The 21,796-nt window shown below is 31.1% G+C and overlaps 5 protein-coding genes across 11 annotated transcripts; 2 read left to right on the top strand and 3 right to left on the bottom strand.

Moving 5' to 3' along the window:
- The first annotated feature begins 246 nt into the window (after nt 1-246).
- Nucleotides 247-11,741, top strand: LOC100747422 (calcineurin-binding protein cabin-1-like). The gene is made up of 13 exons (XM_003492888.4): nt 247-421; nt 826-2,363; nt 2,436-2,600; nt 2,664-2,852; nt 2,927-3,070; nt 3,144-3,324; nt 3,393-4,777; nt 4,855-5,230; nt 5,306-6,733; nt 8,817-8,980; nt 9,094-9,361; nt 9,446-9,592; nt 9,871-11,741. The coding sequence occupies exons 1-13, from the start codon at nt 338-340 to the stop codon at nt 11,551-11,553; spliced, it is 7,752 nt and encodes a 2,583-aa protein (XP_003492936.1). The 5' UTR covers nt 247-337; the 3' UTR covers nt 11,554-11,741.
- Nucleotides 6,770-9,590, bottom strand: LOC112213638 (pyrimidine-specific ribonucleoside hydrolase RihA). Of its 7 annotated transcripts, none has more exons than XM_024370677.2 (6): nt 9,503-9,590; nt 8,510-8,609; nt 7,859-8,063; nt 7,621-7,801; nt 7,279-7,529; nt 6,770-7,187 (listed from the first exon to the last, which is right to left on the bottom strand). In XM_024370677.2, the coding sequence occupies exons 2-6, from the start codon at nt 8,578-8,580 to the stop codon at nt 6,876-6,878; spliced, it is 1,020 nt and encodes a 339-aa protein (XP_024226445.1). In that variant the 5' UTR covers nt 8,581-8,609; nt 9,503-9,590; the 3' UTR covers nt 6,770-6,875. The 7 variants fall into 7 exon arrangements, with proteins under 7 accessions (XP_024226445.1, XP_024226446.1, XP_024226448.1 ...); XM_024370678.2 differs by having other exon boundaries at nt 7,859-8,060; XM_024370680.2 differs by having other exon boundaries at nt 7,859-8,045.
- Nucleotides 11,742-12,286: 545 nt separating the features above from the next.
- Nucleotides 12,287-14,099, bottom strand: LOC100747300 (regucalcin). Its single transcript, XM_024370674.2, has 5 exons — nt 13,643-14,099; nt 13,354-13,563; nt 13,038-13,250; nt 12,844-12,956; nt 12,287-12,737 (listed from the first exon to the last, which is right to left on the bottom strand). Exons 1-5 carry the CDS (start codon nt 13,800-13,802, stop codon nt 12,489-12,491), a joined length of 945 nt encoding a protein of 314 aa, XP_024226442.1. The 5' UTR covers nt 13,803-14,099; the 3' UTR covers nt 12,287-12,488.
- Nucleotides 14,100-14,361: 262 nt separating this feature from the next.
- On the bottom strand, nt 14,362-16,554 carry LOC100747180 (regucalcin). The gene is made up of 6 exons (XM_003492886.4): nt 16,379-16,554; nt 15,569-15,753; nt 15,270-15,479; nt 14,980-15,192; nt 14,785-14,897; nt 14,362-14,685 (listed from the first exon to the last, which is right to left on the bottom strand). The coding sequence occupies exons 1-6, from the start codon at nt 16,441-16,443 to the stop codon at nt 14,455-14,457; spliced, it is 1,017 nt and encodes a 338-aa protein (XP_003492934.1). The 5' UTR covers nt 16,444-16,554; the 3' UTR covers nt 14,362-14,454.
- Nucleotides 16,555-18,192: 1,638 nt separating this feature from the next.
- On the top strand, nt 18,193-21,594 carry LOC100747066 (protein transport protein Sec61 subunit alpha). Its single transcript, XM_003492885.4, has 8 exons — nt 18,193-18,368; nt 18,567-18,634; nt 18,837-18,902; nt 18,982-19,192; nt 19,273-19,530; nt 19,610-19,776; nt 19,847-20,236; nt 20,318-21,594. The coding sequence occupies exons 1-8, from the start codon at nt 18,362-18,364 to the stop codon at nt 20,579-20,581; spliced, it is 1,431 nt and encodes a 476-aa protein (XP_003492933.1). The 5' UTR covers nt 18,193-18,361; the 3' UTR covers nt 20,582-21,594.
- Nucleotides 21,595-21,796: the final 202 nt, after the last annotated feature.

Raw genomic sequence — 21,796 nt, 5'->3', positions numbered from 1 at the left:
AATTATCTCGGGGTTCGCAGATAATGCATATACAGGGTGTATAAAGAATAATTTTAAGTAAACGACGCAATATACGCGTGAAGAATATACACGCGTCTGAATTACATTTCTATAAAGAAATTATTAATTTAAATTAATTTCTATAAAGAAATTAAAAAATAAATAAAAGGCGTTCGAGCTATAAGAAATACATGCTTGTTTTTTGAATACCCTATATGAGATGTATATATACGAACTAGCACGTTGCATACTTTCAGTAACATGGCGACATTGAATAGGATTGTTTGATTTGTTGATGTTTTGTATGTAAGATCGAATTTGTAAAAAAATTTTTAAAATGATAAAGATATCGGCGTTGAACGAAGAATCCAGCGAAGAAAGTGAAGAGGAGGATTTACCGAGTATCACGAAAGAAGCTCAAGTACGTATCAACACTGTCAATTTTTTATTTCTTTAAGAACTTAACCTATGAATTTCTCAGTTATTAAAACATGGTTAATTTCTATCGGTGTTCAAATTTTATATAAAACTATACACAGAGAACATTCAGATTACATATCTATTTAGAAAATTAAATATCTATAATAATCTGTCTTAATTTACTATAATTAATTATATTTTATTTAAGGTTGTTTTGTTTTATAGATCATTTTATAATCGAAAAACACATTGTTTAGTTAAATAGTCATCTATGATTCATGTAAACTCTTGAATCTGTTTCCTTTGAATTTTTATTCTTCAGAGGAACTAAAATTTATTGTTCATTATTAATAACATATGTTTCATTAAACTCTAAAAAATTGGATTTGTTTATATCTGTTTCAGGAACAAATAGCTCTTACCGAATATAATAAAGCTTTAGTATTATTAAAAGAAAATAAACAAGAAGATGCACTGCATATTTTTAAAGATCTTTTAGAAACTGAATTGCTGGATGAAGTTGAAAAACCTGAAATACCTGATGGTAGATCTAGGCCAATGTTGTCATTAAAATATTCTTGCTTCAAGAATATCGGGGCTATACAGGCCATGTTGGGAAACTACAATGAAGCTGTAGAAAATTACTGGGAAGCAGCTAATTTAGATGATACAGATGTAACATTATGGCATAGAATAGGTATCTTAGCTATGAAAACCTCAAATTTAGAATTGGCATGTTCATCATTTAAGCAAGGTTTAAAATGCAATGCAAACCATTGGCCATGTTTAGATAACATGATAACTGCCTTATATGCAGTTCCTGACTATATGAATTGTCTTTTGTACATTTCTATGGCATTAGAACGTGATCCCAATTATGTAAAAGGTTTAGCTTTTCGTGATAAAATATTTAAAGACATTCCATGCCTTGAAGAATGCTATAAATTGTACAATAGTGACTGGCAATTAGATCCACCATTATATACTCAATATGATCATCAAATAGGAGATAAGTTAATAGCAGAAGCAAAGGATATTGCTAGAAGATGGGCAGAAACATGCAGCGTAGAATTCTGCCCTAAACCATTGCCAGATCTAACACTAAGAAAACCCATAAAAAACTATACTTGGTTAGATTTAGGAGAATGTTTATTAGATATGCATAGATATATTACAGAAAATAATTTGAGTTTTGTTAGTAGAATTAATCTAACTGTTCATAATTCTGAAGAAACAGCCAAAACTCATACTGAGGGAGATACTCAGGGAAATAATGATGTTAATACTGATCAGGAAGTATTGCAAAATACCATAACAGAGAATGAAAATGAGGTTGAAAAATCAATGAAGATGGAAATAGATGATGCAAATTCTCCATGTGAAACATTTGATGACAATCAATGTGGTGGTGCTGAATCTATGATGGATATTGAAATAGAAGATGATAAAAAATCATGTTCCAGTGATGTACAAATAATAGATGATGAAGACCTTTTGAGAATTTCAGATACTGATGCTGTACAATTTGAAGAACAAAGTCAAGTAAAAAATGATTTAGATGAACAAAATAACTTTGAAGTAAATGAAAATGGAGATAAATTACAATTGGAGAAAATAATGGATGATGCTGGTAATGAAGCACAAAATGATAATATTAGTGATAAGGATAGTAACAAATCCAATGATGAAAAAGATTCAAAGAAAGAAGAAGAGGTACAATGTAAGGCAGAAGAAAAATTGAATGAAAAGATTGAAGGAAAAGAAGAAGTACAAAAGGTGAAAAAAAGGAGGAGAAGTGCTCTATGCTTTCTGCAACAATGGGCTTGGAGTTGCAACAGTATGAGACGTTCTGCAAGAGTAAGAAGTTCGAATAGAAGAGAAGCTGAAAGAGATGATGTTCAATTAGAAGAAACTCTTAGAAGAATATTTCCTAGTACATTATTGTATGTATTTATAAAACATTTCTATACTTATGTAACTAATAATCAATATTATATAAACTGTTAATATTTTAGGCCAGATACAGTAAAATTAACCAAAGACGATCATTCTAAAAATATGGACGATTCTATGGATACAATGGATTTATATCAATTGTTTGCTAATCAAGAAAATAATAGCAATACTATAGAAGCAGTTAAAAGTTCTGACAGTTCAAAATCTCCGAGTCCTGAAACAAGGTAGGTCTTATTTAAGGATGAGCAACTGAGTTTTTGCAATAATTAATTTTCTTTCTTCTATAGTCAACAACAAAATTATTTCGGTACAGAATCTGAGGTAGCCGAAGTAAATATGTTCATTAATGAACATAGTAGTAAGAGTAATTTAATGATAATTATAGCAAAATATACGGAATTTTTAAGCACCAAATGGAACCAAGAATGGTCTAAAGAAATATTAGAGATATATTTGCAAGCATATACATTTATGAGGTATAACAAATAAATGTGAGCTTTTCTATGTAAACATGTCTCAGATAATAAAATGCATTTTTTCTTTTCTACAGGGAACACATTCCACATCCATCACCATTTGAAGAAGATATAGATGATGATATTTTGAAACTAGATACTGAAATGACTTTATTATTTGGTGAACTGCATACAGATAAATGGTTAAGCAATAAACCAGACATAGTACCGTTTTCAACGTATGTTTTATTCTGTTTGTTTTATTATACTTCTCCAATTAAAATAATTAAAGAATTCCATTGTCTATTTTAGATTAGATAAACTTGGTACAGGAATGCCATCTGAGGAACTGGGGCATATAATTTTTACAAGTGTTAGGAGGGATATTTTAAATGAAGAAAATATTCTGATATTTCTAAGGGTTTTGTGGCTCAAAGCTAATATCTTTTTGTGCCAAGGAGATACAGACATCGTCATTGAGACTTTAGAATTGGTAAGTAACTTCAATTCCAGCACAAAGAGATTTTTCCTAATTTATCTAATCAGATATTACCTTTTCAGTTGCTAAGTCATATGCAAGAATTGGCGAAACAAAACAAAATGGTTTATTTAAAATTGCCTAATTGTAAATATCATTCTAATATCAGTATTAAAATAGTGGAGAAGAAACTTAAGTCTATCCAGAGAGGGCAGAAATTGAGAGAAATACAAAATCTGTATGACGAAAAAAAATACGCTGAGCTAGCCTACATATTACAGGATACATTCAAGTTCGCAAAACAAGGAAATAAATTTTTATCCGTAAATGATAATATCGTTGATAGAGTACAACAGTTATCCATGTTACTAGATAGTTTATGGCAACTACAACAATACGAAGAATGTTATGTATGGGCGGAAGCTTGCCTCAACGAAGCATGGCAAAATTATTTAAATGCTTCCGATGATATAGAACAAAAGAAATGGACGAGGTCCGTCCTAATGGCACTTGAAAAATTAGAAGCGTGTACAATTGAAGTAAGCACTTTTGTTGTAAAGTATTTACCGGAAGCACGTCTTTCGAGATTAGTACAAAATTTGGTTCACATTGTTTGCAATCAATTAGATGTATCGGAAAATACTGTAGAGATGCCACTTGAAACTGTCTTGCCTTGGATCTTATTGCATTATGTTTTGCAATATAAAGAAGACAAAGAGAGAGCAAAGGCTGAATCGTCATACAAAAATAAGCATAGTTCTAATTATTCTGAATCAGATGATGAGGATGAAGGTGTTCCAGCATCTATCATGATTTTATTTATTGCCCATGACTTTATGGGAAGACACTCATGGTGTTGCTACAACGAAGCAAAACTCTTATTTTTCACTTTAAATTTAGTTATTCCAAAATTGGAAACCCCTCAATTTTCCAGTATAAAAAGTAAAGTTTCAAAATATTTGGAACAAATATTTTATTGTCTATATGGTCATTATAATAAAGTAAACAAAGGGCGACCAAAACATATAGAAGACCATGGAGTACCTCAAATGAAAGTGACTTGGGAAGGAGCACAGTTATTGTTTAATTTTTATAAACCCAAGCAAATACCAGAATTTCATTCACCCAGGACTTTAACAATTAATGCAGACACAGAAGATCTGTTTAAACGTATAATAAAGTTAATTCCTCAAGAAAGCGATCCGAATCAAGTGATTGATGAAATGATGGCTTATATAATGGGTGAACGAGACACAATGCCGACCGTTAAGAAGCTTCTGCCGCATTCCATGTCCACTATTTATTATCTCCTAGCAGATTTTTGTTTTAAAAATTGTAAATGGAGTCCAGCTATTCGGTATTATTTATTGGATTTATGCTTTCATCCAACAAGATTGAGTTCTTGGACTGGACTAGCAATGTCATCCGGCACCGTAATAGAAACCTGGTTAAATAAATATAAACCAGTGTGAGTAGTACTTCAAACTTTTTTATTAATATGATATAACACAAGTTAATAATAATGATTGTTTATTTTATGTTTAGAAATGAAGACTCGCTTTTAGCAAAAGCGAAATTAACCCAATCCAGTTATCGACATGCTGTCGAGTTGGATTCTTGTAATCATATTATTTGGACTGAATACGGGACATTCGCATATGTTGTTCATTCATTTTGTTCACGATTACTAAAACAAGAAACAGACACGTTAAGTATGGAACGATTTGAAATCTTAGAAACTAGAAAAGAAGAAATGTTAGAAATCGCTTATCAGTGTTTTCAAGCATGTGCTCGTTTATTTATTGGTACTAAAGATGGAACAATACCGCATGATGAAAGATGGCTGTATCAATATATGCTCGGAAAGATAGCCGAAAAGAAAAACCAAGATCCTCCTGTATATTTGGAACATTACGCGAAGGTATTTGTAAATCTGTATACCATTTATATTGGACATAGGTGATATATATTCTAATTTGTTTATATTTAATTGCAGGCTAGTGAACTGTTATATCACAATAATGCACAATACCCACGTAGAATAAGTCATAAATGTCCACAGCATTTTTCAGTTGAAGCATTAGAAGTACATTATCGAATTCATGCGAGCATATTAAAATATCTTGAACAGCATGAGGGGAAACCTCTAAAGAAATCTTTAGGACAATTGCTCCAATTTCATCTTGAGAAATGTGCCAAAGGCCCCTTCATGAAGTATACTTCAAAACTAAACGAGAAGGTTAAAGAGGAAAATCTTTTTACAAGTAATAAAAATGCCGGAGGAGAAATGGAGTTTACAGCTGAAGGAGACAGAAATATTGTTACTATCGGTCGACGTTCAAATAGCATTGAGGAGATTGAAATTATAGACAGAACAAATAAAGGATTTGGAACAAGTCAACGTATTGAACAAGGGAAGACAGAAGCACGTAAAAGACCTCTCGCAGAATTACCACAAGATAATGCAAAGAGGATAAAATTAGGTAACGTATCTCATTTGCAATTAATGCAAGACGTTGTAGCTTTAATAGATGACGTAATCACAAAAGTTTGTGATATGGTTTCACAAAAAGAAAAGAACGATGAGATTATGGTATTATCGAGCGATGAAAGTAATGAATCAAAATCACAAAGAAAGAAAGCGAAGAAAACTGTTGAAAAGATGAAGGTGAGTGTAAAATCAGAAGACAATAGAAAGGGCTCATTGACATCTTTAAAAATTGGTACTGTATTCGAAAGTGAAGGAAAATCGGAAAATGTTCAAGATTTAATGGACGCTCTTATGAAACAAGCGATGGAGATTAGTCAGGAAACACGACAATCTTCGCCTGAAGATGAAGATACAAGAAAGTTTGAAGGGAAGTGGTTACAGAACGAAGATCTGCAATTAGGTAATAAAGAAATGAAAGATAAACCTCCCGATAAAAAGAAACTTGCAAGTACTACGAAGGAAGAGCTAACTTTAAGTAGGAGAGGTTCGCAAGAAAGTACAACAACTACACAAACAACTACGACAACGACCGAAACGAATAATTCTAGCTCTAGTAGCAGCGATGAATCAAGCAGTAGTGATGATAGTTCTGATAGCGATAGTTCAAGTGACACCGAGAGCGACTCTGGTGAAAGTGAAAGTGAGAAAAAGAAAGAGGACTCGGTTTTTGTACAAAAAGAAGAAAATATGACTGAAGAAGAAGTTGCAACTCTAATAACATATTGTTTAGCTGGTTTAGAACAATGCATCTTAAGATTTTCGGAGCATTACAAATCGTTTTACAGACTATCGCATTTCTTCTTCAACAATAAGACTGCTAAGGACATAATAAAATGCAGGAATCTTTTGTTGGACAGTTATAATTGTCAATTTTATCGAGAGGAAAGATTTCAAGGACTATTTGCTGATAGAAAAAGCACTAATTTTTTCAATGTAAGTATTTTTTATTATACTTCTTTTAGTGTAATAGTATAATATTTTTAATATTTATAGCATAGTATAGTATTATAATAGTATAATATCTTTAGTATAATATTTATCCTTCTTTAAGTATTTACATGCGAAATATGTGTGTTTAAGAAAATTTGTCCAATAACAGTTGTTGGAAACCATCCGTATCAATCGCTTGTACAATTTTTGCATTTTTTGGCTTGCCAGTTAGATTAGTATAATCTACAAGTACCGAGCCCCTTGCGAGTCCATCGATTACAGGACTCACATTTGTTATTATAGATCTTGTTACAAGTTGTGGCTGTAGCATAATTGCAGCAGCCATTCCATCTGAAATACTCCACGAATTGGACTTTGTTAAACTTTTCCTCTCTGCTTTATTTAAGAAATTCACAATAGAAGAATTTATCTTTCCCAATACATTTATACGCCAGTCCTGCTCAAAAGTCACTGATATTTTATATCATTTTTTAATATATAAATTAATATTAATATTATATTATATTATTTTATTTTAAAATAATTACCGTGGTTATGTAACTGTTGATTGCTGTCTCCCATGGAAGTAAAACACTTGTAGTGTTCTTATTCAGTATCATATAATTACCTTCTGGATCTTGATAAAAATTGAATTCAATATTAGGTGAAATATTACCAACTCCGCTAACACTGGAACCTAGTACAACGTGATTTTTTAAATACGTTAAAAATAGAGGTTCCAATGCAATTGCCGTAGCAACATTTGTTGATGGACCAATACTTAATAAAGTTATTTGATCTATAAATCGTAATAAATATAATTAAATATAAAGTGTTAAATTAACTTGAATTTATTGCACTAAATTATTTGATAATAATTAATTATTCACATGGATATTGTTTTACTAAGTCTATGAGAGCTACAGCTGCATGTTTACTCTCATCAACTTTAGCAGTGATCTCTTCTATAAAATTAAAGTCTCCTAGACCATCAGAGCCAAAGTAATTATCTTCAGTATATTCATTATATCCATTTATTAATGCTTTATGTGCTCCTTTATACACAGGTATCTGGAAGATATTGCAATATAGAATGTTTAGTTTAAGTAAAATTTATGATATACTTACGTCACTTCTGTTGGCAACAGTTAAAATCTTAAGTACATTAATAACTACATTTTCCATATATGTATTTCCATAAGAACAAGTAATTGCTAAAACATTATCTTCAGACTTAAGAGTCAAAAATATAGCTACTGCATCATCTGCCCCGGCATCTGTGTCTATTATAATCTTTTTCGAAACATTGGCAGACCTTAAAAAAGTTTTACTACAGTAACAAATTGCGTTTAAATTTTTTGTAACCTACATAATTGACAAGGCCGATATAACAAAATAGTAAATTCAAGCGTTAAGTAGTAACATCAGTAATTTAGCCATACATAGAGCCGTTCATGTCTACATTATATTACATTCTAGATTGCAAAAGTCATTTGTGAATTAATATTTAGTATTTTCGCTTACATTCATATTTCATTCAACTTTCATTACATTTAACTTTCCTTCATATTAATAAAAAAATTAATCTTATATAAGATTACAAGACGCAAATTAACTTAAGACTTGATATAACACAGTTATTAAAGATTATATTTTCGAAAAAGAACGAGAAGAGATAATTTTAAATTGCCATCAATGTTTAATGAGACTCAAACTCCTCATGTTCCTCCAAATGTGACTTCATTATATCAATTTTTAAATAAATTATTAAGTTCTTACCTGACACTGTACAGCAACAAACAAAATGAGATTATAGCGAACAGATTGCAACAGAACAAATATTTCTTCATCTTTTTTTTCAAGTAGAAAGGGATGTTACCTAAATGAGAACAATAAGAATTGTAAGCAAAAAAAATAACGAAGCATATATTTATTTAACATTTCCTTCCATAACTGTGTTATTTTATCAGATATATTTGCTCACTTATTTTTTTCGTAATGGTATAATTGTCACTATTTTTTTCGGAATGGGATATTTATCACTTATTTTTTTCGGAATGGGATAATTGTCACTTATCTTTTCCAGGGCGTTTGGCACATACCAAATAGAGAAGTTGATAGACCAGGAAGTTTCGCATATCATATGTCCCGTTCCGTAACGTTATTAATGCAAGTACTGAAAGAGACAAATGATGGTCGAATGTTAATGCAATTGAGCATGCAACTTGGGAAAATTCCAGAATCAGACAAGTATATTTTAGATAAAATATATATTTTACCTTCTATACACGCATTTATCAACAACACTTTTTCCAGCGAAATTGTTTAACGTTTCAATTCATAAAATTGGTTCATTTTTCTAGGAAATATTTACGTGATTCGGAAAGAGAGCAGTTATCTCGTCAAGCATTGACTCTTTGTTTACAATCTCTTAGAACTAAGATGCAATTAATGGGAACAAGTACCTCTGATCTTGCATCCAACACAAATGCAGATGCTAGAACTCAAGTACTTCTTGACACATATTGGGTTTATCAGAGAGCTTTAAAGAGTTTTCAAACTAAGGAGCAAACTATACAAACACTTGCTTCTTTGTTGGTGGATACATATAAAACGTATATCGGCAATAAAGTAAGTGAAGATTTTGAATAGAATATATATTGTAATCGTTAGTACATAATTATTTCATTTGATATCTTATATCTGTTTTAATAGAATTTGGAAGGAAATGTTTTGGAAACTGCTACAAAGTATTGTAATGATTATAATTACAATCGGACGGTTTTAAACAAATTCTTCTCCAGCCTTGACAAACCACCTACAGAGAATCAGACACAGCCTCAAGCAACATCTCCAACTCCTGTAAATTTTATGCTTTTATATCGTTTCATGTTATCAATCATAAAGCGTTGTTGGAAAGAATTCGATATAATCATAAAGATAAGCACGCGTAATGACGCATTAGGTATCATGTATCCAGATATCATGTATCCCACTACAACAAATATAACAATACGTGACGATGAACGATACAGATACTATACTTCCTTGCACCTGTGTCGTCCCGCTAGTATTCTTTCCAGTAACGCACAGTACAAATATGTCAATATTAATACAATTTTTATTTTCGATATGTACAGGTAGTCGCGTCCCAACCGCAAGTGACTTCTACGTCGCCACAATCTTCTCAAAATCGAAAACCATACCGAAATCTAACATCCACTGGTCGACCAAGAGGACGTCCACCCAATGTAAATAAATATCTACAAGCCATGCAACAAAGTAGTAATACAATGAATCAATTCAACGCGAAACCTACTTTCGCTAATTATATGGGGGCATCAGGAAATCGTTCCTTGATGAATCCCTATTTTATGCATCCATTAGTTGACCCAAATATGTTGTCCGCTTTATTAACAAGCGGCTTAGGCAACAGTATGATGGATCCTTTATCGGCAATGAATTACTTAAATCAAATAGGCAATTATCAGGATATTCTGAGACAGTATCAGAATAATCTTACCTCTTTGTCAAATTTAACCAGTGGATTAAGTAATACTATTGCCACTGGACCTAATATTAGCAGTGTACCTACAATGAGTACCTCCAGTTCTAGTATGAATGTTGCTCCCACCATGAGCAATTTGAGTAACTTAAACAATTTGACTGTGCAACAATTACTAAGTTTAAGTAATTCTACGGCAACAACAGTGCGTTCCACGCCTATGTATGAACAAGCAGCCACGACAAAAACTACCACCACTGTGTCAATAACTAAAGATAGACCTAGTATATCAATAACCCCAGTAAATACAGTACCACCTAAAAGTAAACCATCGAAACAGAGTCCACAAAATGACTCTCTACCAGTTCAACTTCCAAAATCTCTACAAATATCACAACCATCGAAGCCTATCTTACAACCACCAACTACGCAAGTGTCTCTGTTGAAGCCATCCATTATACAAACGCACGTTAAGACTAGCCCACCAAAACAAATAAGCGCTCCTCAAATTCGAGTGTCAAAGTCATTGACAGAGCCTCAACCAGCGCACAATCCTTCCTTATCGCATTCTCCTCTGAAAAGTAGTGCTACAACAAATCCATCTGTGATTCCTCAAGTTGTACACACAGTACTAAGTCCGTCGATTGGAATGAAACAAACAGTATCTATGAATGTACCAACTTCGCACTCAGGAACTTCATTACAACATAAATTATTGTCAAAGAAAAATTCACAAAGATCATATTCGCAGATGAATGTACAAAATGTAGCTAGAAAAACAAAACCAGCTAAAACAGTGTCTGCGTTGCCGAGTAACTTATCGAACATATTGAGTGCGATGCCTGGGAACTCGACAATGACGCAATCCCCTTACATACCACCAGAATTGAGTGGAATCTCTGTAAGTCCGGTAAATCCTCAAGCTAGCTTGAAAAGTCCAAGTACAAAATATTCACCATACAAGAAGTCCTCTACGAAAACGAAACCAGCATCAATGGATATTTCTAGTTCTTTGCCGAGTTCGTATTCTCAAGGAAATTCCGTAGAAGCTTTCTCGATGCTTTCCCAATTGAAACAGCATTCGCATTTAGAAATTATACCTCAACAAAAACCTCAGCAAATAAAGACGACTATGGAATACGCGAAAAATTTGTCTTCGGGAGGTAGTGTAGTTCAGCAAAAAGTGTCAGAATCTTTGAGGCCATCAGACTGCAAGAATATATATGACTTACCAAGAGGAAAGTCGAGTAATGTTTCTGGCAAGAAAGGAGAGAAATCCACTAATGATAGTGTCGAAATTATAACATTAGACGATTAAATCGTCGCTATGAAAACATTTTTAGTATTTCATCCTTTTCTTCATAATTTTTTTTTTTCATCTCATTCTTCAATTTCGTTCATTGATGTATTGTTCATGCTGAATGCAATTTGTCATCCGCAATTTACAATGGTCGTGGTATATAAATGATAAGGTACACAGTCATGCAAATAATATTTTCTAACGTTTTTGCAGTGTACAGTTTTATTTCCATCAAGAACGACTGAAATAGCCTTCGTTCGCTAGCCTTCTCACTTCTGTGCCTAATGGAATCATTCTATATGAACGGTTTAATTATCACACGTGAAAATAGATAATAATAGATGTATTCTAAAGTATGAAAATAATTGACATGGAATTTTTCCATAAATTATACATATATCTAAGAGGCTATCTGTATCTCAAGAAAAAAGTAGTGAAAGTTTAATTTTTCACTAGTTAGGATGACAAGCCTCAGGATGACAATGCTTGAATATCACTACTTTTCACAAAGTTCTCGTAAAGATTGAAATAGCAACACAATAACGAATATAATTTCACTATAATTCCAAGGAAACGTTCTTGCATATTAATAAAATGATATATTATTTTTCTACTCTATAAATTCAGTAATCAATACAATTTTCTTTGTACGTAAAAAAAAAGATAGGAAAGTATAATTAAACATTAGCAAAATACTTGTACATTTTTGATGAATAATTTATAGATATCTTTTTTATTAAAACACAGTATATCTGTACATATATAGAGTATTGTTTATTTCAAATAAGGAACTTAAAATAATCCTTTTCTAACTTATAGTTTGTTTCTTTGCAAAAACTATTAAAAATGTAACTTTTATATATATATAATCTACAAATTCATTGTGCTAGTAATTTAATATTAAAAAAATGTTTTATATATTTATACAATATTTTAAATATTTATATGTACATCTATGTTAATTTATTTGGTAGTTTAACCGAATTTGCAGGAAAACCGCGAACACCCAAACCTTTGATGGCAAATAAGTAACCAGCATATGGTTGCTCTTTTAACTGATTTTCGTTTAATTGCACAGTCGCTGTTGTTACATATAAGATATCCAAATTAGGACCACCAAAAGCAACACTTGTTATGTTGTTGGCACCGTTAATCTTAACAAAACGCAACAATTCGCCCGTTCTCGGATTAATATTGAGAACCTAAACATTAAACACATTCTCTTCTCAGAAAATAAATGTCAATTATTTCCTCTACAATGTATTTTATAATAATTATGAATCGCCATAGGAATGTAGTAATACTCACACAACCTCCGTTAAACACAGCAACCCAAAGGTTTCCATCCGTATCTATAGTCATACCATCTGGCAATCCAGGAATATTATTTTTTTTAAGATCAAAAACAATCTTCTTATTTGCTATAAAATTTAAGATTTAAAAGTGTAAATTTTGGTTAACATAACACAGAATGTATACCAAATACATTGTAAATTTCTTACATATGGTTCCTGTCTGACAATTGTAATCATATGCCACAACCTGATACGTAAATGAATCAATATAATAAAATATATCATTATCAGGATTCCAGGCTAATCCATTACTTATGGATACCGGAGATATTTGTTTTTTCAATAAAAGATCATCACCCATAGAATAAAAAGATCCCGCATCAAATGGAATATCTCCATTCTTTTCAGAACCCATTGTTCCTAAGAAGAAGAATAGATTACGTAAGAATTTATACTATATGTAAGAATTTATACTATGTGAGTAATATACTTTCATATAAAATAATTTATATTTTTAACCAACCAGCCCATAATCTTCCAGAAGAATCTACTTTTCCATCATTCCATCTGATCTCTGTTCTCTTACAATCTGCAGTAGTCAATATTTGAGGTATACATTTTGCAAGATCTTTTTCACTATTCCAAGAAAATAGCATTACATCTATACCAGATCCAACAACAAATTTGTTGGTGCTACCTTCAACAGGAATAACAAATCCAACTGGTCCATTTTCTAATATAATAATAAAAATATATTTATAAAACAGATTATAAATACCAAATTACGTAATACAAAATTCTTAATTACTTACCTACCAAAACAGATGTAACAGTACCTGTTACAGGGTCAAATCTGAGTACTTTCTGGGCAAGTATATCAACGAAATATAATTTTTGAGAAGCACAATCCCAATGAGGACCTTCGCCGAGACTGTATGGTCCAACGAGTGGTTCGACAGTTACTTCTGACATTTGTCTGATTTAATAGTTAACTGTTAGTTACTAGTTATTATACACACGTATAATTTGTATAGTAACAAATGCTTTTAGAACACAAAAAGTACAAAATGTAAAAATCACTTAATCTTTCAGTAAACTCTAAACTTCACAATTTGTCAGATTGAATTGTTTCTAAGAATAGAGATGCTACGCGAGAGTTCTTCATTATATATCATGACTTATGAACTTTGATAACAGTATCTAGTACTTTGATAATCGTAGCTAGTAGATAGCAAATAACAGTAGTTTACTAATATCATTTAATAGTATATACGTACAATGATCCATTACAACACAAATATAAGGTTATCATTTTATTATAAAGTGAACAAGTTAAAAAACGAAAATATTATTAAGTGATGTTTGATAAAAAGATATAAAAATTGATTGTGCAACATAATGTAATTATATTACACTCATCCAATATAATGTAACTAATTTACGGAATTGTTAATAGTGATGATGTGCTTTAATGCTAGGTTAATCATTTTATTACTGTTCCTAAAATTTAAAAAATAAAAGAATGCAGAAGTTTTACTTAATTATCTTTATTGTTTCTTTTTTTTTAATATTGTTTGTGCAGAATGATTATAAAGTGCATAAGAATATTCATTATTAAAAATTATTATGCTTTAAATGAATTTGTAGGAAGGCCATGTACTCCTAAGCCTTTTACAGCAAAAACATAACCAGCATGTGGTTGTTTTTCAAGTTCCTCTTTGCTTAAACCACGGCTAGATGTTGTTACAAATAAAGTATCTAACAAGGGCCCTCCAAATGTGCAACTAGTTACTTTTGGAACAGGAAGTTTCACAAAGCGTATTACTTTGCCAGTGTGAGGATTAACATTGACCACCTATTATATAATACATGTTTTTCATATTATTGTTTTATATTACATTTATTTCATAAACATATTGTTAATTATATATAAAACTCTTACAACAATACTTACAGCACCTCCATCATATAAAGCTATCCAAAGATTTCCACTTATGTCTATAGTCATACCATCAGGTATTCCAGAAACATTATTTTTTTTAAGATCAAATACAATCCTTTTATTAGCTGAAATGAATTATATTTATTACAAGTTTAATTCAACATGAGTTTTGTACTTTATATTTAATGTTTTTCAAAAGTTTCATACATATAGTTCCATTGATGGGCTCAAAATCAAATGCAGCTACTTGAAGCGTAGGAGTATCAATATAATATAATGTATCATCCTGCAGATTCCAAGCTAATCCATTACTATTAGTAACAGGAGATAATTTCTTTTTTGGTTTGAGATCAGAGTTAATACGATAGAAAGATGCTTGATTAGGAACAACAACTTCATTTACTTCTGGTCCTATTGTTCCTATAGAAATGTAAATGAAACATGTAGTATGCTTAAGTTATTAGTTTTATCTATTAGACTGATAATTTTCAACTAACCACCCCAGAATCTTCCTGAAGAATCTGCCTTTCCATCATTCCACCTAGTACCATTGCGATCTGTATCAACAACAGCAAGTATTTCAGGAAGTGATTCTGTAGTATTTTTATGACTATCCAATGTAGCTAGGATGAATTTTGTACCACTACCAGCTACAAACTTATTAGGTTCTCCTCTAATAGGAATAGCAAATCCAACTGGTCCATTTTCTAATCATTAATTCAGAAATCAATATTAATTTATGAAAATGAAATTGTTTTCTTTTTACAGACTCTAGATATACAATATTAATGATTACCTATGAATATGCAGGAAAGATGTTTTGTTACAAGGTCAAACCTACATATTTTTTGTGCTTCAATATCAACAAAAGAAAGCTTTTGTGAATGATGATTCCATAAAGGGCCTTCACTATGTTGAAACCTGCCAACTATTGGTTCAATAACTAGTCCATGGTTATCTTTTCGTTTTCCATGAGTTTCTCTACGAATAACAAAAAAAGGCAATTATTTCAAATAATACGGAACAATAATTCTCACGAACTATCGGAAGTTTTTACATTTATAATACAGTTCGTAATATAAGAGAATATTTTTATTCTCGCGGCTTTTATAATTTTCGTATTTTATATATATACATAGTAGTTGTTACCTAGATTTCGTCCACGCATAACTAAGAACTAATATGAGTTTAACTTCGCGATTCTAAAATCCCTGTCATTTATTTGTAATAGAAATCAATATAGTAAATAGTATTCGAAACAAAGTTACGTTAATCAGACTTGGGTTTCATTTATGCTCATTTGAAGCCCGAAGGAGTAAGCGTAATGAAATGTAATCTGTGTCCATTTGGAGGAAATGTACTTTCCAAGTGTGAACGAATTATCCAAATCGGTTAAATAGTTTCTGAAATTATACACACATCCTACGCACAAACCTTTTCTCTTTATAATATTAGTATAGATAGATGATAGAGTTCATATTTTCTTTGATACTTAAAAGCAAATAATTGATTAAAGATCAATAAAAAAAATCATTTGTTTATATTTATAATCTTTGTGCGCAAATGACTGATATTCTATAAGTTTCAGGAGAATCCTTTCACTTACCCGCCATGAACGAAGAAGCCAAGATATAGTCCGAGAAGTAAAACTGTACCAGCAATATTTTGCATTGTATACGAGACAATGCTAATATGTTCAAAAAGACAAACGAAAACTGACAATTCTTACAAAACACTTTCCAAGGAAAAATGTGAGAATAATTATGGCAGTTATCTCGCTTGCTCCTTATATAGTATTTCCCCATTCACTTCTCGCTGATAGCAAATTATTTAGAATGTACATATTTGTAGACAATAGCATAAACTGCTAATAAAATCGATATTGCTGTTATGTTTGATGCTAGGATAACCTATATTTATATAAAGATAAATTTGGCTGATTATTTATTATTACTATTATTATTATTTATTTTCTTCGCAAATGACAATTATGAGTAGTTTTCTGCAATAACGTCACTTCAAAGAAATTAGGTAATGTTCCCTTAGAAATATATACATGATCCTCGGTCAAACCAGAAATAAAAATTTGAAATATAGTATTTTGAATAAATATATTCCTTCTTCAGAAACATAAATTTGTTCGTACAAGTATACAAGTACAAGTATAAATCAAAGATTATTTGTCTAAAGATATAAAAATAGTTCTATAGCAAGAACGATTTTTTATACTAAAATGCGCATTCTGCAATTTGTAACTTAAATTTTTTTAAAAATTTTATTGTTGATTTTGAAAATGCCTGTTATACATTATAATTTGCAAATTCATTTTCTTTGTTTTTACGATAAATATTTATGTAACACTCGACAATAAACTGTGTAACTCGCAGTTCTTACGCTTTGTCTCCTAATGGAAAATTTATGTAAGTCAATATAAATTGTCTTGTGATTACAAGTTAAAATTTAAACGATAACGATATTTTGACAAGTGACCTTCAATGTCTATGGACTTCCTGATTATTTATCTTTTTTAATAATTTTTCTAAACTAACTTAAAATTTGAAACATTTAAGTTTTAGTACATTCTTTGTTGATTTAATTTGTATTCCGTACGATGTATATCAGAAAATAATTTTTATATGAAATTTATATTTAAATTATGTCTTGTTTTGTAATTGTAAGTTGAAATTCGTATGACAACAGTATTTTGATAAATAGTTATATATTTTTCCAAAATTATGTTTGTAAATTTCTAATAATTTATCTTTCTTATACATTTTTTTAGACTAATTTCAAATTTGAAATATTGAAGTTTTGACACGCTATTTTTATCTAGGTACTTTAATACAGAATACCAGGCTTTATGACATCAAAACTCAAGAGTTATTCATCAACGAGAATTCAATTCTGTAAAGATTACAGTTTGACGTAACGTTCTGTTACAAAGAGTAATCGGATCTTATTTTTTTGAAGATTCTTTCTTGTTGCTCTGTTATGAATATCTTGAAGACAAACTTTAAAAATCTCCGACGAAAGTTTAAAAATATACAATAAGACAAAGTTATACAACTTTTAGATAAGAGAATGCACTATGTTAAAAAATAATTTTTGTATAACATTTATTTCTATATTATATCACCTTGTATACGTATCTTATACATGAATTGTAATAAAAATATTTGTCAAAGTTTCATGATTTTTAATTTACTTTCTATATACGTTCATCGAAAAATTATTTACTAGTTTGCATCCAAGAAGTATACAAGGAACATGTTAAATCAAACGAATTTAAAAAAGAACATTTGACAATGCGCACGTGCGCATTTAACATAATTGTAGCGCCATCTAACATCATTTCCAAGAATTTCTAACTCGCGCCGGCCAACATCATCAGGTCACGTGACAATAGCATATTGATACGTGTCGACGAAGGGAGCCACGACTCGCTACGCTTTGCCAATCGAGCATACGCAGCCGAGTTTGCTCGGATTCTCACTTTAATCTAGTGTCTTCGCGGCATTGTTGATTATAGAGTAAGTGGAAAGCGTCCTAGCATCGTGATCCTTTAGAATAGTTACACCTCGGATTCAAAATGGGATGTAAGTACACTGTTCCCAGTCAGAAATTCAGAAAATCTTTTATTCAGGATTACAGTCGCTGTGATTAACGATAACCGTAACCTCTTAATTTCATTTTTCGTACAACATATTGTTCGCTTCGTTGAACTTTTAGTATTTCAGTTTCTAGTTTGGTATTTTGTTAACGTGAGAATTAACTTTCCACCGTATGTTTTTCAGTCAAATTTCTAGAGGTGATAAAGCCGTTTTGCAGTATACTTCCGGAAATAGAGAAGCCGGAACGTAAAGTAAGTCTATGTCAATTTATTTTTGTACTACATTATGTAGTGTATTCCAGTCGCTTAAAATTAATCTTATTTATGATCTTTTAAAAAGGTTTCTCTATTGATGTATTAATCAAATTCAGCTTCATTTAAATGTTTTCTTTTAAATGTTTTAGATGTTCTTTATGCTTTAAACAGTAATTTAAGAGGTCAAACATTTTTACAGATTCAATTTCGAGAGAAGGTACTATGGACTGCGATTACCTTATTCATTTTCTTAGTATGTTGTCAGGTAAGAGTTACTTTGTAATAAGCACTGTGTCTATTCAATGAAATTTTTATGTTTAACAAAATATTTTCTGTCTTCCCAGATTCCTCTATTTGGAATTATGTCTTCGGACAGTGCAGATCCCTTCTATTGGATTCGAGTTATACTTGCATCAAATAGAGGAACTCTTATGGAGTTGGGAATCTCTCCCATTGTTACATCTGGTCTGATTATGCAACTGTTGAGTGGTACGAAAATAATTGAAGTTGGTGATACTCCAAAAGATAGAGCTCTCTTCAATGGTGCTCAAAAATGTAAGAAAAGCACAATGCACCTTCAAGAATATTGTATGCCTTTAAGTTGTAACGTGCAATCTAATTTTTACTTTTTGCAGTATTTGGAATGGTTATCACTGTTGGTCAAGCTATTGTATATGTAATGACTGGAATGTATGGTGATCCAACAGAAATTGGAGCTGGTGTTTGTTTATTAATTATTATTCAATTATTCGTTGCTGGATTAATCGTATTATTATTGGATGAATTGCTCCAAAAAGGGTATGGATTAGGAAGTGGAATCTCTCTTTTTATTGCTACAAATATTTGTGAAACAATTGTATGGAAAGCATTTTCTCCAGCTACTGTTAATACTGGTATGATCTTATTTTCATTTTTCTATTGATATTCCTGAATATTGTAACTATGACAACGTCTTTATTTCATTGTCATTAGGACGTGGCACAGAATTCGAGGGCGCAGTAATCGCATTGTTTCATTTACTTGCTACAAGACAAGACAAAGTTCGAGCTCTGCGTGAGGCGTTCTACAGACAGAACCTTCCTAATCTTATGAACTTACTTGCTACAATCCTAGTATTTGCTATTGTAATTTACTTCCAGGTAATAAAATAAAATTGTTTTTAATTTGAAAAAATATCAATTAAAATTCTAATTATATATTTATTTTTAGGGATTCCGTGTTGACTTGCCAATTAAATCTGCCAGATACAGAGGACAATACAGCAGTTACCCTATTAAATTGTTTTATACGAGCAATATTCCTATCATTCTCCAATCTGCATTGGTGTCAAATTTATATGTTATTTCACAAATGTTGGCAGTCAAATTTCAAGGAAATATTATCGTGAATTTGTTGGGAGTATGGTCCGACATTGGCGGTGGTGGTCCAGCGCGATCCTACCCCGTTGGAGGATTATGTTATTATTTGTCACCACCAGAATCTGTGGGACATATACTTCAGGATCCCATTCATGCTATTCTTTATATTCTCTTTATGCTTGGTTCTTGTGCTTTCTTTTCAAAAACGTGGATCGAGGTTTCTGGCAGCTCAGCAAAAGCCGTAAGAATTTATTATATTATTTTCATTCTTTATGTTTTTAATAGATATTGTATTTTAATCGAACCTAAAATTATTCTACAGGTCGCAAAACAATTAAAAGAACAACAGATGGTAATGAGAGGCCATAGAGACAATTCTATGATTCATGAATTGAATAGATATATTCCGACCGCGGCGGCATTTGGTGGATTGTGTATCGGTGCTCTGTCTGTACTGGCTGATTTCCTTGGTGCAATCGGTTCAGGTACTGGTATTTTACTCGCCGTCACAATCATATACCAGTACTTCGAGATCTTCGTTAAAGAACAAAGTGAAATGGGTGGCATGAGTACACTACTTTTCTAAACTCAATTTACATAGACTTTAAAAGTGAACTTTTTTAATTCTGAAGAACTGAATAATAATTTATTGTAAAGTAAGTCCATTTGATGTCAAATACTGTTAATTACTTCATAGAGTAATGGAAGGTCTTCAATATGAATCAAATCACACATTTTTATTCTTTGTTTGCCGTTGAGAAGATCACATATATAAATATACCTTCATATTACGTAATAGTTTTTCTTTTATTTTTTACATATAATTGTAGCATACTCAAAAATATTCAATTAAGTATCAGTTGCTCTCAAGCATGTATCAGTTTCGCGACTACCATCTATAGATTTTGCAATTAATATTGTTTATTTGTACATCATGAAAAATAATACCTCCTTTTATATGTGAAACATAAATAGTGATTCTACACTATGTCAATCTATATCAAATGGAATTTTGAATAATGTAACACGTTGACAAAGCGTAGAAGTTTGCACTCGAACGTGTAAAATGTAAAATGCTCGAATGTAAATACAGGCATTCGGTGTAGTTTGAATGTTCTGGATTTACACACAAGATGTTATATCTTCCAGACAACGAGCAGTGTACATAGGAAGAAAGTGATTAAATATTTTCAGCATTTTTTACTAGTGTTTTATGCTCCGAATAAAACGGGGTTATGTAAAAGACTCTCTCAAAGCGCGCGATTAAGATCGTGACGTTTATGTGAATCGAATCATTGCATAATGTATAATCATTTCGTCAGGACGAGACACCCACCTAGGGTATTCGTACAACCAATTAATTCGTACAGTGTTCGCTCATCATAGATATCATCATTCCTATATTAATAATGATACAAAGCAAAGTAACATTTCTTTCTTGTATGTATTTAGGTGAATATGCTTTTATAAAAATTAAAATTTATTATTTGTTTTGTTTTCCTTTTTAGTCTGACCTGTATTAATTTCTCTTTTTACTAGCATTTGAAAGTAGCGAACTACATTTAAGTGAATGAAAGTAATATTCATTCGACATAATTAAATGAAATTGGAGAAAATTATTTATAAGTTATCTGCATTGTATTTGTATATCGTATTATACTGTATATTATTTAGTTGTATTCAGATATTAGTAAACTTAAAAAATTCCTATTTTATATAATACAAATGGTACCTTTTATTTTATACATAGAGTTGTTATAAAAACATGACTAAAAATGTATTTATTGTTATACATTTCGAG

The sequence above is a fragment of the Bombus impatiens genome, unplaced genomic scaffold (genome assembly GCF_000188095.3).
Source record: "Bombus impatiens unplaced genomic scaffold, BIMP_2.2 scf_0896, whole genome shotgun sequence".
Lineage (NCBI taxonomy): Eukaryota > Metazoa > Arthropoda > Insecta > Hymenoptera > Apidae > Bombus > Bombus impatiens.
Note: the sequence above shows the minus strand (reverse complement) of the source record. Positions and strands in the feature narration are given on the sequence as shown.

Bases quoted from the DNA above. Each gene is read 5' to 3' on its own strand.
- LOC112213638 (XM_024370677.2), bottom strand. From the start codon at position 8,580: ATGAAGAAATATTTGTTCTGTTGCAATCTGTTCGCTATAATCTCATTT. The intron at 7,802-7,858 runs GTAAGTATATCA...AATATCTTCCAG, and splicing joins CTGTTGCCAACAGAAGTGAC to ATACCTGTGTATAAAGGAGC. The intron at 7,530-7,620 runs GTGAATAATTAA...TACGATTTATAG, and splicing joins CTTAGTAAAACAATATCCAT to ATCAAATAACTTTATTAAGT.
- LOC100747300 (XM_024370674.2), bottom strand. From the start codon at position 13,802: ATGTCAGAAGTAACTGTCGAACCACTCGTTGGACCATACAGTCTCGGC. The intron at 13,251-13,353 runs GTTGGTTAAAAA...TCTTCTTCTTAG, and splicing joins TTCTGGAAGATTATGGGCTG to GAACAATGGGTTCTGAAAAG. The intron at 12,738-12,843 runs GTGAGTATTACT...TTTAATGTTTAG, and splicing joins CTGTGTTTAACGGAGGTTGT to GTTCTCAATATTAATCCGAG.
- LOC100747180 (XM_003492886.4), bottom strand. From the start codon at position 16,443: ATGCAAAATATTGCTGGTACAGTTTTACTTCTCGGACTATATCTTGGC. The intron at 15,480-15,568 runs GTAATCATTAAT...ATTAATGATTAG, and splicing joins TCTTTCCTGCATATTCATAG to AAAATGGACCAGTTGGATTT. The intron at 14,686-14,784 runs GTAAGTATTGTT...ATTATATAATAG, and splicing joins CTTTATATGATGGAGGTGCT to GTGGTCAATGTTAATCCTCA.
- LOC100747066 (XM_003492885.4), top strand. The intron at 18,903-18,981 runs GTAAGAGTTACT...CTGTCTTCCCAG, and splicing joins TTTTCTTAGTATGTTGTCAG to ATTCCTCTATTTGGAATTAT. The intron at 20,237-20,317 runs GTAAGAATTTAT...ATTATTCTACAG, and splicing joins CTGGCAGCTCAGCAAAAGCC to GTCGCAAAACAATTAAAAGA.
- LOC100747422 (XM_003492888.4), top strand. From the start codon at position 338: ATGATAAAGATATCGGCGTTGAACGAAGAATCCAGCGAAGAAAGTGAA. The intron at 3,071-3,143 runs GTATGTTTTATT...TGTCTATTTTAG, and splicing joins GACATAGTACCGTTTTCAAC to ATTAGATAAACTTGGTACAG. The intron at 8,981-9,093 runs GTATATTTTAGA...TCATTTTTCTAG, and splicing joins AAAATTCCAGAATCAGACAA to GAAATATTTACGTGATTCGG.